This window comes from Salvelinus alpinus, chromosome 4 (assembly GCF_045679555.1).
Source record: "Salvelinus alpinus chromosome 4, SLU_Salpinus.1, whole genome shotgun sequence".
Lineage (NCBI taxonomy): Eukaryota > Metazoa > Chordata > Actinopteri > Salmoniformes > Salmonidae > Salvelinus > Salvelinus alpinus.
Genome location: NC_092089.1, coordinates 52,286,378 through 52,300,779, shown reverse-complemented (window position 1 = coordinate 52,300,779; position 14,402 = coordinate 52,286,378). Strand labels below are relative to the sequence as shown.

The window sequence follows — 14,402 nt, the reverse complement described above, 5'->3', positions numbered from 1 at the left end:
AGTGACAGTAACGGCTACACACGTGGTTGGTTTTACCACTGTTGTGCAAGCGAAACATAACAGCAACTCTGTACAGCACGATATCTCAATGCGAAGTGGTTTCTTTTCAATGGCATCACACACGTGACAAGCTGGACAGCCTTTCTACCATCAGAACAGACTGTTCATATAGTAAATAATTCACTTAATTTGTAAAGCCCTTTTCTTAAAGGTGCTAAGTAAAGCCATACCTTACGACTAATAAACATGTACCCCCCCCCCCCCTTATAGGTGTATTCCAGTTAACACAAAAAGAGATTTAAAGCAAATTTATTTACATAAAAGGACAGGATAGCAAAAACACTGACATGGACACTTGAAATAAAAGACAAATCATATCGATGGCACATCCAAAAACAACGTACACAAATTATAATTGGTTAGCAGTCTGAAAAAGTCAGTTAAAAAGAGGCTGTACACTTTAAAAAAGGCTTGTTATTCGACAGATATAGAAAAATGGCAAGATTCTATACACTGGCCAGTTAGTGTTTGCGCATGTTCTTCTGCAACATCCATCTATCGGTTCTCCTTGTCCATGGACACAGTCAGGACTCTCCGGTCTATCTGACCCAGCCTCTGTCTGTCTGGGGTGGACACCTTCAGCTTCATCTGATGGGCAGGGAGGGAAGAGAGACAGAGCCTTTCAGGTTTAAAAACTGTTGATTGTTCATTTTTCCTCTGACCCACCAAATAGAGCAATCCTGTTCCTTAGGCTTTAGTGTGCAGACATGAAAGAATGAGATGGCAAGAGTGAGATAAATGCAAGTACATGTGCAGATAGTTCCCTGAGGGAAAAGTGTGTGTATATTAGGGCTGGCACAATTACCGTATAACAGACCGTTATGATGACGAGTCATGAAAATAAAATACGTTTCTCTTCAAAAAACATTTATTTGTATTATCTTGAAACTAATAGCTGTCTGAAGATGGGACTGCCAAGCAGTTGAGTCAGTTTCCGAAGTAACATGGGCTCTTTACAACGTGATGAGCAAGGTCTTGTAGCACAGAGAATGGGCTTGCAACCTCTGCTCTGACCCTGGCAATTTGACTGTTAAACCGATTGGTACACACAATGGCTGCCTGGTATTGTGATGCAATAATTTCCATGGTAATGTAGAATGATCATTCAAATTATGTTAACAGATGTCACCATTTAGTTGAATGTATTTGTGTGTTATGTCAGTTGATTCAACAAGTCACAGCACATATTGATGGGTACACTCGCAATAAGGTTCCCAGTAGCAAAGTCAAAATTGTTTAAAAAAAATGAAAACAAGATTTTGCATTTTGGACTTAGTTTAGCGTTAAGGCCAGGCACCACAGGCAAACATTGTGATTTTGCTTCCATCTGTCAAAGTTTCTGTTTGTGATATTTTACAACTTCCATAAAATGTACAAAAATAAATGTATACAAATAAAGTATCATTTTATCCCAACTCCGTCAACTACACGGAACTATAAATGTCGTTCTTGATAGCATGTTTCATGCAGAACTTCAACCATTTAAAAAAATAAATATTTTTTTTACTTTCCATGTTGAATCATATCATTCAAAAGCTTGTTTGTTTTCCAGAGCATATCGTTAGCCATGTATGGAATAGCTATATCCTTTGTAGACGTAGTGCTTCGTGCTGAAAGATTAGTAATTTCCTGACATGCGATTGGTTACTGGTATTTAAAAAGGCCCTTTCCGGCTACCTGATTAGTTAAAATGTCTCAATACATTTTCAAACAAAATCTCTGGCGAATAATCAATTTAAAGCGAGACAAAATGAGAATCTCGAAGAATAGACCTACAGTATGTGAATAAAAATAGGCGTACTCAGTCGCGAGAAAAGTGGTGAATGAAAGAAAATAATTGCGTGAGCCGCCGATCGAGGCAGTACCCCGCAGCAGCGCGTTGAGACACAAATTAGTTGAGATGAAGATAACTGTAGCAGCGATCAGACAGCAGCGGCTTTTATTTCACGTCTCAAATAAACCAACTTGTACATTACTTGATTTGCACTAAGTGTCTAAACACTGGACTGAAAATCCCCATAGACTTCACCAACCAGTGATTGTGATCTTGATGCATTTAGGAGGTGTGTTTACACTTCCTCCAGGGGAGATGTGGCATTTGTTATAAAATGTGGGGCTGGTTCTTCTAGCTGTGTAAAAATAATATTTATTTCCTTGCCCCAAGCAAATGTATTCCAAGTTGACAGAGTGATAGGAATACACAACTATACAATGAGACGGTCACATAGGCCTAGGGCGTCATAGGGCTGTAGCCTAATGTGATTAGTGAGAAATTAGCTTTACATAAAGTAAATACATGCTGATATTTACATAGGGTCACATGCTCATATTTTGTCCTGCAGTTGTGTCTAATGTCAGACAAGTACACCCCCCCCCCCCCCACACACACTTTAGTTGCAGAGAGGGCTACAGTCAATGGAGAGTGCTGCAAAGATAATTAGAAGAGCATACGCAGATACAGACCCAGACATAGTAGAGTTGCTGAAGGAGGATGCCATCATAGACATTAATGTATTCTTCAATGGCACAAGAGAGGATTCACTTTCAACTGCAGGATAGGTGTGTGCATTGGTGCTGGTGCCAGCGAGCCATAGAAAATGGTGAAGAGCCACCCGGTCACAAAAACCTTGAGGCCATAAATATATATATTTTTTAAATAGAGGTTGCACAGAAAATGGTACCTGTATATCATAGGATGTCAAATGATAACGTCCTCAAAAGAATGTAGCACGGAGGAACCCAGAACGCAAATTTAAAAAATGTCTGAACTCTAATATAGTCGCGATGCCCCAAAACGGTCTTCGTGGGCAAAAGCCGCATTGACGGCGCAGCCAGTAGCCGCATTCAATGAGGGAGCCACTGCTATAACAAACGTGATGAACAAATTGTGGCTTGTCAGCACTTTGGTGACACTGGAGCAATCAGAGAGGAGGTGTGAGAGCTGATGCTGCTTCAACGTGTGCCAAGAGTAGACACAGGTCCCATGACAATCAAGAAAGTAAAGCGTCACCAGCAACAACTCAGAGGGCCTTACATATGGGGCAGGCATAGCTGATAATGTGCAGAACATTTCAACAGCCATACAAAATCCTTGTATGTGACAAATTGAGCAAAGTGATATGAGAATTTGCCCAGAACTGCATATTTACCCAACAGACCAGTATGCAAAGCATATGCTCTATTGCTTGAAACAAATGTATTAAACATGCTAATGTATTTGTAAAAAGTATATTTGATGTTTACTGGTCAGTTTAGAAGTGATCTATGAATAAGAGTTTAATTAATGTGACAAATGGTCATATTTATGGAAAGTACATTTTAACTGCATTAGCCCAACTTTATCGTCCATTTTCTTAAAATGACACGTTCCCGGTGCGCCAATTAATTTCTCTGTCTTCAACTTACATTCCCATTACTCCACACACAGGTTCTTAGGTCTTAGACTTCTACAGAGGCTTTTTAAAATATCTTGTCATTTTGATTTTAAGTGTCATTTTATGTGTAAATATATACAATAATATATTGTATTTATGTTTACTTTCAGCTGGTAAAGTTTGTCAGAAGTAAAGAAAGAAAATAATCCCTATTAAACTGTGGTGCCTAGCCTTAAGGTAAGCAGTGTGGTTAAAGGTTTGGTTTAAAATAAGAGACCATTTTGAAAACCGCTTGCCCAGATAGTGACGATCTCACAACGGCCGCATCCAACCATTATGTCATCATTGACTTGAATGGGGACTCCCACAATGGTCCTATTCAAATGATTATAACGGTGACCAATAACCAGCATCTGAAATTCCATGACTGTCACAGCCCTAGTGTATACCAGCTATATACCTGTGTAGTTTGCTCCCGGGGGGAGTTGGTCTCCTTGAGCATCTGTAGAGGGGAGCGGCCTTCAGCCATGAGTGCCTTGTCTGCCACACGGGAGAGGAGAGAGAGTTAAAAATAAAAAATACATTTAAAAAAGGGACTTTGCTAAAAAATGATAGACAAAGACACCCACGTACCTCTCTGCTTCTGTTTGACCGACTGCCCCTTGTTCTCGTTGGCTGTATTCTTGTTTCCAACCTGGACGGAGAGTGGTGAAGTGGACGAGCCCCCCTTGCCTCCTCTCCCTCTGGCCCTCACCCCGGTGGCCCCGAAGCCCTTCCCAAGCCACTGGGGCTTGAACACCACTTGACTGGGGCTCTTGGTGTCGAAGGTGGGGCAGCGGATCCCAGTGGCTTGGGACTGCTGCTGGCTCACGCTGGGACTTGGGCCAGTGGTTGTGGTGGATGGTACAACAGGCGACACTGTTACAGGCATCATTGGCTCCACCACTGGTGTTGGGACCTCCACTTTAAGCATCTCTGTAGTAACCGTGACCTCAGTTAACTCTGTAACGGTGGGGATGGATGGTTCAGCCATGGGAGTCAGAGGTTGTGCGGGGTCAGAGGTGACTGAGGGAAGGGCATACGCGTGGTCAGGTTCCTCCTTGTGGAGTTCAGCAGCAGCGTTTTCAGGGAGAGGAGACGCAGGACTGTCGTAGTGCACCTCGGCGAAGGTTGGTGATGGGGCGACACCATCGTGGCAGGTGATCAAGCTCATACTCAGGCGCTTGTGTAGTGAAGATTCCTTGGCCTCTTCGGCTTCCTCCAGAGTGAAATCGGCTTCGACTTCTATCTGGGCCTCCGCCACGAGAACGAAGGGGCTCTGGATGAGAAGCGTATGACTAGTCACGCTCTGGGGAGAGGGCTGGATCATGTCACCTGAGACCTGTGATGGCTGAGGGGAGAGAAGGGGCTCACTGGAACCTAACTCTCCCTCTACCACTGCCTCTTCCTCCACGTTGAGGTTGGGAAACTTGTTAAAGGGCACAGGGGCAACTCTTTCTACAGAGTCACTGTGGAGGAGCATGCTGAGGCTGCGGGCGAAGGAGCTAACTGTCACTGGAGGAACAAAAAAAAATAAGGTAAGTTTAAAATAACAACTTTGACAAAAAGCTTTTTGAAATACACCGAAAGGGCAATGCTGCATCTACAGTTCTGGGCAGGGGTAGCCTCTGCAGAGTCCCCAACAATGTTCCGGTTTTCAAGGGAAATGGAAAGACTACCACTTTGGACATTAACAAGGCGACACGCCATCTTAACTCCCCCACATTTACTGGATTGGTTGAACAGTGCAGAGGAGCACATCCCCCCCAAAAATGTTATCCTTCTCATCAAGACCAGTAGGTTGGGTTGGGGGGGGTCTAGTTTCAGGCGTTTCTTCTATGCCTGCTACGTTAGGGGTGGGAAAACTACATATCTGACCAGCAAGCTCATTCAATCAAGTTCTTTGTTGAATTTCCATGTCCCAATATGCCCCTCAGACCAAAAGGTTTACCCACCCCTGGACCTAAAGGCGTGCGCATGCGTCTAATCCGAAACAGTTTTGGCATATATTACGCCGCGGAAGTTTGTCTTCGGCAAGGGTTTTTTCAGCTGTTTGTACACACACAAATTCCTGAGGCGAGCTGAAGTTCGGTAGCCGAAGTCCACACCCCATCGTCAGCGATACGTCAACAGTAAGGATTCTTCAATTAAGTTAAGTGTTTGTCATTCAAGAGACAACTTGTTTTCATGTACTTGAAAAATACTGCAAACATAATATGTAAAATTGTGCGACTAAGATCTCCTCTGCAAAAACTTCAAAACGTATTACAATTGAGTTCATAGATTAATTCTGACTATTGAGGAATTTATACTAGCTACGGTTTCTCAAAAAGGGACAAACAGTACTATCGCAGGCTTGTTTTTCAAGCTAAGATTTTTTTCAAGGGAGTATGTGAGCCACAGACGTTCACGGCCTTCCACTGCTTGACTGGATAGCTTTGCCACTTGGTTAAGATAGTTACCTCTCATTGAGTCCTTCATTGGGGTGCGGGTGACACCGACTGAGGGTGACCGAGGGTCGCTGGCTAGAATGGAGCATTCACTCTCCACAACTGGGACACAGGAGACAGTTCCACCCACCTGAAAGATTAATACATTCTTGTTGTATGTATGTGCAAAGCTGTCAAGGCAAAGGGTGGCTACTTTGAAGAATCTCAAATATATTTTTGGGTTACTACATGATTCCATGGGTGTTATTTCACAGTTGTCTTCACTATTATTCTACAATGTAGAAAATAGTAAAAATTAAGAATAATCCTGGAATGAGTAGGTGTCCAAACGTTTGATTGGGACAGACATTACATACACATATAGTACCAGATTAATCACATTTTACCATCTGGCAGTCCGACTTACGAATCTGGGTTTGGCGGATGCCAGGAGAACGCTACCGGCCCCAATGCATAGTGCCAACTAGAGTTAGGTGAAGGACAAAATGGTCTGGGGCTGTTTTCATGGTTCGGGTTAGGCCCCTTAGTTCCAACGAAGAGAAATCTTGACATTACAGCATACAATGACATTCTAGACAATTCTGTGCTTCCAGCTTTGTGGCAACAGTTTGGTAAAGGCCCATTCCTGTTAAACCCAGACCAGAAACGGCCTCGACGCCCTGGAGCCAGAGGTTCCGGCACCATCTTCCGATTAGAGATTGGATCCGGAGGTACCTGCGCCGTCGCCCTCTGTTCTGTCTTCCACTCCAGTGGCTTCTACCTCGGGCTCAGATCAGAGCTACCACCCTCAGACAGTGAGGCTGCCTGAGACCAGCCCATTCATCATCTACGATGGATACTACAGCTGGCTCGGGTCCATCGGGCCCCACCGCCGTTCGGTCCCCGAGGGGGTTTAAGAAACCACTCGAGGCGAAAGAACAGCAGGACCTCCATAGCCATTGCACCAGCAGCTCTATTGTAAGAAACATCTTGGTTCCCGCAGCAAAACCCTTGTGCTATCCTGGAGCACCAGTACAGGACATTACAAGTCTGCTTCCTACCGATGCCGGGAGCTGACGCTGTCGTAATCCATGTGGCGTGAAACGACATTAGGAAGGCTAACTCGGAACTTCCGAAAATTGATAAAAAAAAAAAAAGGAAAAACAACTTATTTTAGCACTGAAAGATTCCCCAAAAATATTTTTTTTAAAGCAGGTGTGAAAGATTCACTCAGCAGGCTACTGGCATTACACACCTGGCTAAAAGATAACTGTAGCTCTGTTGGATTAACTTTTATAGATAATGTCGACACCTCGTGGAAACAGAAGATGCTTTACAGCAGTGTTTCCCCAACTATCTATAGTCCCGACGTACCCCTTCAGACATTCAACCTCAAGCTGCCTAGCACCAGGGTCAGCGCACTCTCAAAAATGTTTTTTTTTGTGTGCCATCATTGTAAGTCTGCCACACACACTATACATTTATTAAACATAAGAGTGAGTTTGTCACTTCCCACAAGCCGGGTTGTGACAAACAGCTCTTACAGGACCAGGGCACAAATAATAATTTTGCTCTTTAGCCATCTTACATATAAAACCTTATTTGTTCATTGAACATTGTGAATAATTCACCACAGGTTAATGAGAAGGGTGTGCTTGCAGAGTTATGTGCATCCTTTCAATGTTGGGTTGTATTGGAGAGGGTCTCAGTCTTAATTTTCCACACAAAGTATGTGCCTCTATTTAGTTTTCATGCTAGTGAGGGCTGAGAATCCACTCACATAGGTACTTGGTTGCAAAGGGCATCAGTCTTAACAGTGCAATTTGCCAAGGCAAGAAACTGAGCGCAGCCCTATCCAGAAATATCGCCGTGGCTTGTGATTTAAATTCAATTTTTACAGAACCGCTTGTTACAATTTCGATGAGGCTCTCTTGTTCAGATATCAGTAAGTGGACTGGAGGCAGGGCATGAAAGGGATAATGAATCCAGTTGTTTGTGTCATCCGTTTCGGGACAGTACCTGCGTAATTGCGCACCCAACTCACTCAGGTGCTTCACTATATCACATTTGACATTGTCCAAAAAGCTTGAGTTCATTTGCGCACAAAAAATATATATATAAAAAAAAAATCATACAATGATGGAAAGTGGTGTCCTTGTTAATGCAGACAGAAGAGCTCCAACTTCTTAATCATTGCCTCAATTTTGTCCCGCTCATTGAATATAGTTGGAGTCCCTGCAATTCTAGATTCAGATCATGCAGGCGAGGGGAGAATTTTGTTGTTGCCCAGATGGGTTTCTCACACGACTGGCCTATCATCATGCAAGAGGTCAGACAAGTGAAAGTGGTCAGTAAAGCTCATTCGCAATTCATTGTTCATCGTTTTCATTGTTCCGACTTCTCTCCATGCCTGATCCGTGCGTATGTTGACCAGACTCTGCTCAAAGGTTGTTGCCTGAGAGTCCAAAATCATCTTCCACTAGATCAACAGAGGCTCCCTCATGAATAATGCAGGACAAGCGTGCCATGAAAAAGTTGAGGGATGAGAACTTGACAGTCTGCCTGTTGGCAATGTCAGCAACCACTGCATGCTGGAGGAGCACATCTCTAAATGGAAATGTCAGCAACATGTAGTCTACTGCAGAAGAATATACATTTCTGACTTCTGCATAGGTCTTCAGATCCAACTTGCCTTGGCCCCCAAGTTTAGTCTATAGTAGAGGAATGCTTGTTACCTGACAAGTATTGGCTTTTTTAGACACGGTTCCCAATCAACACTAAATGCAAAATCACATCGACCCAGACCGCAAACTGGCTACACAAAGCTTAAGTAGGCTACCGTAAAGGGAATCTGGACAATGTTCGCTAGAAGAGTCCGGTGTTTCAGCCTATGTAAAAGGGGCCCATTTACATAGTATTTCTTTGCAGCACATACAGCATTTCAGATTTAACAAAAAAAAAAACTCAAATCTAGTGCAAAGGCATTGCCTTTATAGCCAATACTGGACACGCATTCATTCATCGCGCAGTCTTCTAAACTCCCGACTCCATTTAAATGCCAAGATGTTTATATTTATTAGACTTTTGTAATGCTTTTTGTTTCGTGGATCATAATTAGAGTCTCAGGTTGCGTGATCCTCGTAATGTGACGTAGAAAATATCACAAATGCAACCAGTTATTTTTCATATAATTTCTTTCACTAGCAAATGCGAGTGAACTGCTGGCACTTTAGAGCCCACCGAATATCCATCTTATGTTCTCTAACATTAGATTGAAACAATTAGTGTTTCCCTTTCCACAACACACAGAGCCGAAGGGATTTGTCTATGTGCTTACGTACAGCTGACTGTCGGCAAACTCAGCATCACAACAGGAGGGGCAGACACGGGGTAGCTACGTCGAATAATGATGTATTAATCTCCATGTCTGTTGACACAAACTCCGTACATGTCTGTGCTGCAGCGCAATAAACGGGATGTTAGATTTGCGCAGTGAATTTTATTAAAATATATATATAAAAAATAAATACTAATTTCTGCGTACTTTTAACTCCGATCTCTGTACATGAACAGAGAATCGCGTAGTTGGTACGCAACATGCGTGCATGTTGGCAGGTCTGATTACCCCAGGGGTGTTGGCAGACAATGTAAGTAACTTAAAATGTACGTCCCTGGTAATTGCCCTGAATAGCTATTGATCCTACAGCTAGTGTATGCAATAATCATGTGCCTATGAACCAGAGTTATACTGTTAGCACTGAGGTGGAGTCCCATAGAAGGAAGTCCACTGTGTGCAGCTCCAATATAAGTAACATGCGCAAGTCTACTTCTGATAAGTTTCCCAGTAAATTATTAAAAACAACCAAGCATCCCATAAGTGCTAAAAAAAGTACAAATTAACATATTAAACATAAGAAACAAGGTTCATTAGGTCAATAACTTGCCAACAGAGGAAGAGGACATCAATATTCTGACTATTTCTGAAAAACTCACTTGGATAATACAGCGGTAGCAATACATGGTTATAACATCTACCCGAAAAGACAAAATGCCAATGGGGGCGATGTTGCGGCCTATATTCAGAACCACATTCCTGTAAAGCTTATAGAGGATCTTAGGTTAAATACTGTTGAAGTAATATAGCCTCAGGTTCCTCTGCATCACCTAAAGCCCATTCTTGTGGGAAGCTGCTATAGCCCAACTGCTAAAAGTCAGCATCTGGAAAACATGTGCAAAATGCATGTGATAGAGGTATATTTTCTGGGTGATTTAAATATTGACTGGCTTTCAAGCTGCCCACTCAAGAAAATGCACTAAACTAACCAGTGCCTGCAACCTGGTTCAGCACAGGAATGAAATTAACATGTGATCTATACATCTTTAATACTGCTGCAGAAATTTGCTTTAAAGCAGTATCGAAATCCATAGGATGTAGTGGTCACAACATAGAAGCCATATCTAGGAAAACCAAAGTTCCAAAGGCTGGGTCTAATATTGTGTAGATGTGATCATACAATAAGTTATGTAGTGATTCTTACAGCAATGTCAATAATATTTGCTGGTATATGGTTTGTAACGAGGAACAACCAGACATGCACACATTTATGAAATTGCTTATTCCAGTTACTAATAAGCATGCACCCATTAAGAAAATGGTGACAATTTTAAACCCCTTTGGATTGATGAGGATTTTTTTATATTTTATTTTAATTTTATTATTGGATGGTTGAGAGGGACGAGGCAAAATAAATGGAAAATAGGTCCCTGCTGTACAACCAATTGGCAAACGTACTACAAATTGAGAAATCATGTGACTAAACAAAAATAAGATATACTATGAAACAAAAAGAAATGATAGTAAAAAGTGTTGGAGCACCTTACATGAAATGTTGGGCAAAAAGGCACACTCATTGAATCAGATGGCTCATTCATCAAAACCCACTGATATTGCCAACTCCTTTAATGATTTTTTTTTCATTGGCAAGATTAGCAAAGTTAGGCATGCCAGCAACAAACACTGTCACTACACATCAAGTATATCTGACAAAATTATGAAAGACAAGCGCTGTACTAAAGTAAATGGCAAGCCACTGAGGTCTGACAACTTCAATGGAAAATTACTGAGGATAATAGCTGACGATATTGCCACTCCTTTTTTCCATATCTTCTATTTAAATCCTACGAGAAAGTGTTTGCCCTCAGGCCTGGAGGGAAACAAAAGTAATACCACTACCCAAGAATAGTAACCTCCTTTACTGGCTCAAATAGCTGACCAATCAGCTTGTTACCAACCCAGTCTGCTGATGGAAAAAAGTATGTGTTATGGCTTTACACCCCCTGCTATATTGTAGATAAAGAGTTACTTGTCTAACAGAACACAGTGTGTTCTTTAATTGAAGCCTCAACATAAATCAGGAATTCCCCAGGGCAGCTGTCTAGGCCTCTTACTTTTATTTTTCCCTCCTTCCACTTTTATTTTTTCCCCCTTCCATTCTTTACTAACGACATGCCACTGGCTTGGAGTAAAGCCAATGTGTCCATGTATGCAGATGACTCAACACTATACACTTCAGCTACTGAAATGACTAACACTTAACAGTTTCAGAATGTGTGGCAAGGAATAAGTTCTAAATATTTTTAAAACAAACAGTATTGTATTTGGGACAAAATTCACTAAACAAACTAAATCTTGTAATGAATAACATGGAAATTAAGCAAGTTGCGGTGACTAAACTGCTTGGTGTAACCCTGGATTGTAAACTGTCATAGTCAAAACATATTGATACAACAGTAGCTAAGACAGGGAGAAACAACAAAGCGCTGCTCTGCCTTCTTAACACTATCAACAAGGCAGGTTCTACAGGCCCAAGTTGTCGCACCTGGACTACTGTTCAGTTGTGTGGTCAGGTGCCACAAAGAGGGACCTTGGAAAATTACAATTGGCTCAGAACAGGGCAGCATGGCTGGCCCTTAAAAGTACATGGGGAGCTAACACCGATAAAATACATGTCAATCTTTCATTGCTCAAAGTGGAGGAGAGATTGACTTTATCACCACATGTTTTTGTAAGTGTTGACAAGCCTAATGCACCGAACGGTCTGTTTAAACTACTAGCACACAGCTCGGATACCCATGTATACCCCATAAAACATCTATTCACAATCCCCAAGTCCAGAACAGACTATGGGTAGGTGCACAGTACTACATAGCGCCAAGACTACATGGAACTCTATTCCACATTAGGTGACCAACACAAGCAGTAGAATCAGATTTTTTTTAATTTAAACAGATAAAAATATACTTTATGGAACACTGGGTACTGTGAAGAGACGCACACAAAAGATAGACACGCACACTCTACACACACATTGCAATATTGTTGTATAGTGGCATTATACTATTTGTATTGTGGATATGTAGCGGTGTAATAACATTATATGATGTACTGTTTTATGTGTAATGTAAGTGCGTTAATGTGCTTGAAATCTAGGAAAAGTAGATGCTGCCTTGGCTGCAGCTAATGGGGAACCCTAACAAATACAAATGCCCACATGCACAAAGCGAGGTCCATAGAGAAGTGGTTTGTTCGAAACCGGTGTGGAAGAACTTGACTGGCCTTCAGAGCCTTGAGCTCAACCCCATTGAAACCCTTTGGGATGAATTGGAATGCCAACTGTGAGCCAGGCTTAAATTGCCTAAGATCAGTGCCAGACCTCACTAGCTCTTGTGGCTGAATGGAAGCAAGTACCGCAGCAATATTCCAACATCTAGTGAAAAGCCTTCCCAGAAGAGTGGCGGCTGTTAAAGCAGCACCAAAGCCATATTAATGCCCATGATTTTGTTATGAGATGTTGGATGAAAAAGTATCTTCACACTACATTACCAAAAGTATCTCTGCCCTATCGTCTCTAGTAATGTTGGCACAGATGGGGAAAAAAGTGTATTTGATGTACAATCAATTCAGGAAGTTAATCAGAAATCACTTTTATATAGAGCCCCACAGTGGTGGTGTCATAATACCCATAAAACCTAGGGGTAAAACAAATTGGTTCCAATCGCTTTTCCACCTATATTTTCCTCCCCTATAGGGGATTTTAGAAACCCTTTAAAATATGGGCTGTGTTTCATGTAAGCTTATCCTAGAGTGACATTTTGATACCCATGTAACTCTTGCATAAGGAAACTTATCAATATAGTCAGCTCTATTTACTCAGATTCTAAAATGCTAATTAGAATCAAAGTGGACATCATGCAAAACTACAAATCCCCACAAGGCATCTAACTGACACCTTTGCTAACAGGTATTGTAAATTTAAAACTTGCACAAGACACTTCACATAATTGTCCCTTTAAAGAAATGTTGCCAAATTGTTCATTAGCTATTAGATTTAACCAAATTAGATAATTAATCCATAAACTATTTCCTTTGCCTATATTCAGCAGTCTATTCAGGTAATCAAGGCATTTGTAGTTCTTTATGATAGTCAAATTAGCATTTTGGGGGGGGGGGGGTTAAATTAATTGATTTGTCACCTTGTCCTAGAGAGATTGCAAGGTTATCAAAACATCACCCCAGGGTAAGCATACATGAAACACAGACCTTCATTTGAATGGTTCCTAAAATGAATGGTGTTAAAACGATTGGAACTATTTCCCTGCTTGACTGGGAGGTTTTATGGGTATTATGACACCACTATGGGGCTATATTCACCAAGTACATTTACCCAGAATTAGACTTGGTGAAATGGTGCTGCCAGTTATAGACAAAATATACAGCCAGAACAGACACAGAACAATTACACATGATAGGAGTATTCAAATTGAATTCAAATGTATGAGTTAAAAGTTAGTAAATAAACAATTTTCAAATGCTGGCCCTTGTCAGTTAACGTTACCTGAATGGGTGTGCGGTCAATGGCTACAGATGGAGACCGTGGGTCGACAAGCTGAGAGAGACGGTCGTGTTTGATGCGATGTCTTGGGTCATGCTTGGGCGTTGAGGCCACAGCAACCTTGCTCTCGCTGGATCCCATGACGATAGATGACTAATGTCCTGAGACAGAAGTTAGACAAAAGTTTACATTAAAGTTAAAGCGAGTCTGTTGTGTCCTTCATTGTCTTCTTTAACTATCTTAACTAAAAACGCGTTATTTTTCGAGCCAGATATATAAAAAAAAATACAAATTTAGGCTATTTACAATTATTGTGGATAGGTTGGTAAAAAGTTAGATTGGTTCGGCAAACTTGCTCAGTCTAACAAGTCACCTTAGCTAAACTAAAGCCTTCGAGTGGCTAAACTCAGTTAACAATGTTATATTAAAACTAGCTGCAAAATATGGTTCTTGCTCTTCGATTATTTCTATGTGATTCACATGAATCTGCTAGGTAATAAAGTAGCTTTCAGCAACCAATGACTTACCTTGCACGTTTAGCTAGAAGTGAGTGTCCTTCCACTTTTTCGCAGCAAAACTAGGATTTAAATTGCGAAAATAATGTATTT

The 14,402-nt window shown here is 41.5% G+C and overlaps 1 protein-coding gene across 1 annotated transcript; it reads right to left on the bottom strand.

The window, feature by feature from the left end:
- Positions 1-293: 293 nt before the first annotated feature.
- On the bottom strand, positions 294-14,402 carry LOC139573923 (cell division cycle-associated protein 3-like). Its single transcript, XM_071397916.1, has 6 exons — positions 14,322-14,402; positions 13,798-13,955; positions 5,936-6,053; positions 4,068-4,988; positions 3,895-3,974; positions 294-648 (listed from the first exon to the last, which is right to left on the bottom strand). The coding sequence occupies exons 2-6, from the start codon at positions 13,933-13,935 to the stop codon at positions 556-558; spliced, it is 1,350 nt and encodes a 449-aa protein (XP_071254017.1). The 5' UTR covers positions 13,936-13,955; positions 14,322-14,402; the 3' UTR covers positions 294-555.

Coding starts and splice junctions, on each gene's coding strand:
- LOC139573923 (XM_071397916.1), bottom strand. CDS start 13,935: ATGGGATCCAGCGAGAGCAAGGTTGCTGTGGCCTCAACGCCCAAGCAT. Junction 3,975..4,067: donor GGTCAAACAGAAGCAGAGAG/GTACGTGGGTGT, acceptor CCCGTGTGGCAG/ACAAGGCACTCATGGCTGAA. Junction 649..3,894: donor CCCGGGAGCAAACTACACAG/GTATATAGCTGG, acceptor CCTGCCCATCAG/ATGAAGCTGAAGGTGTCCAC.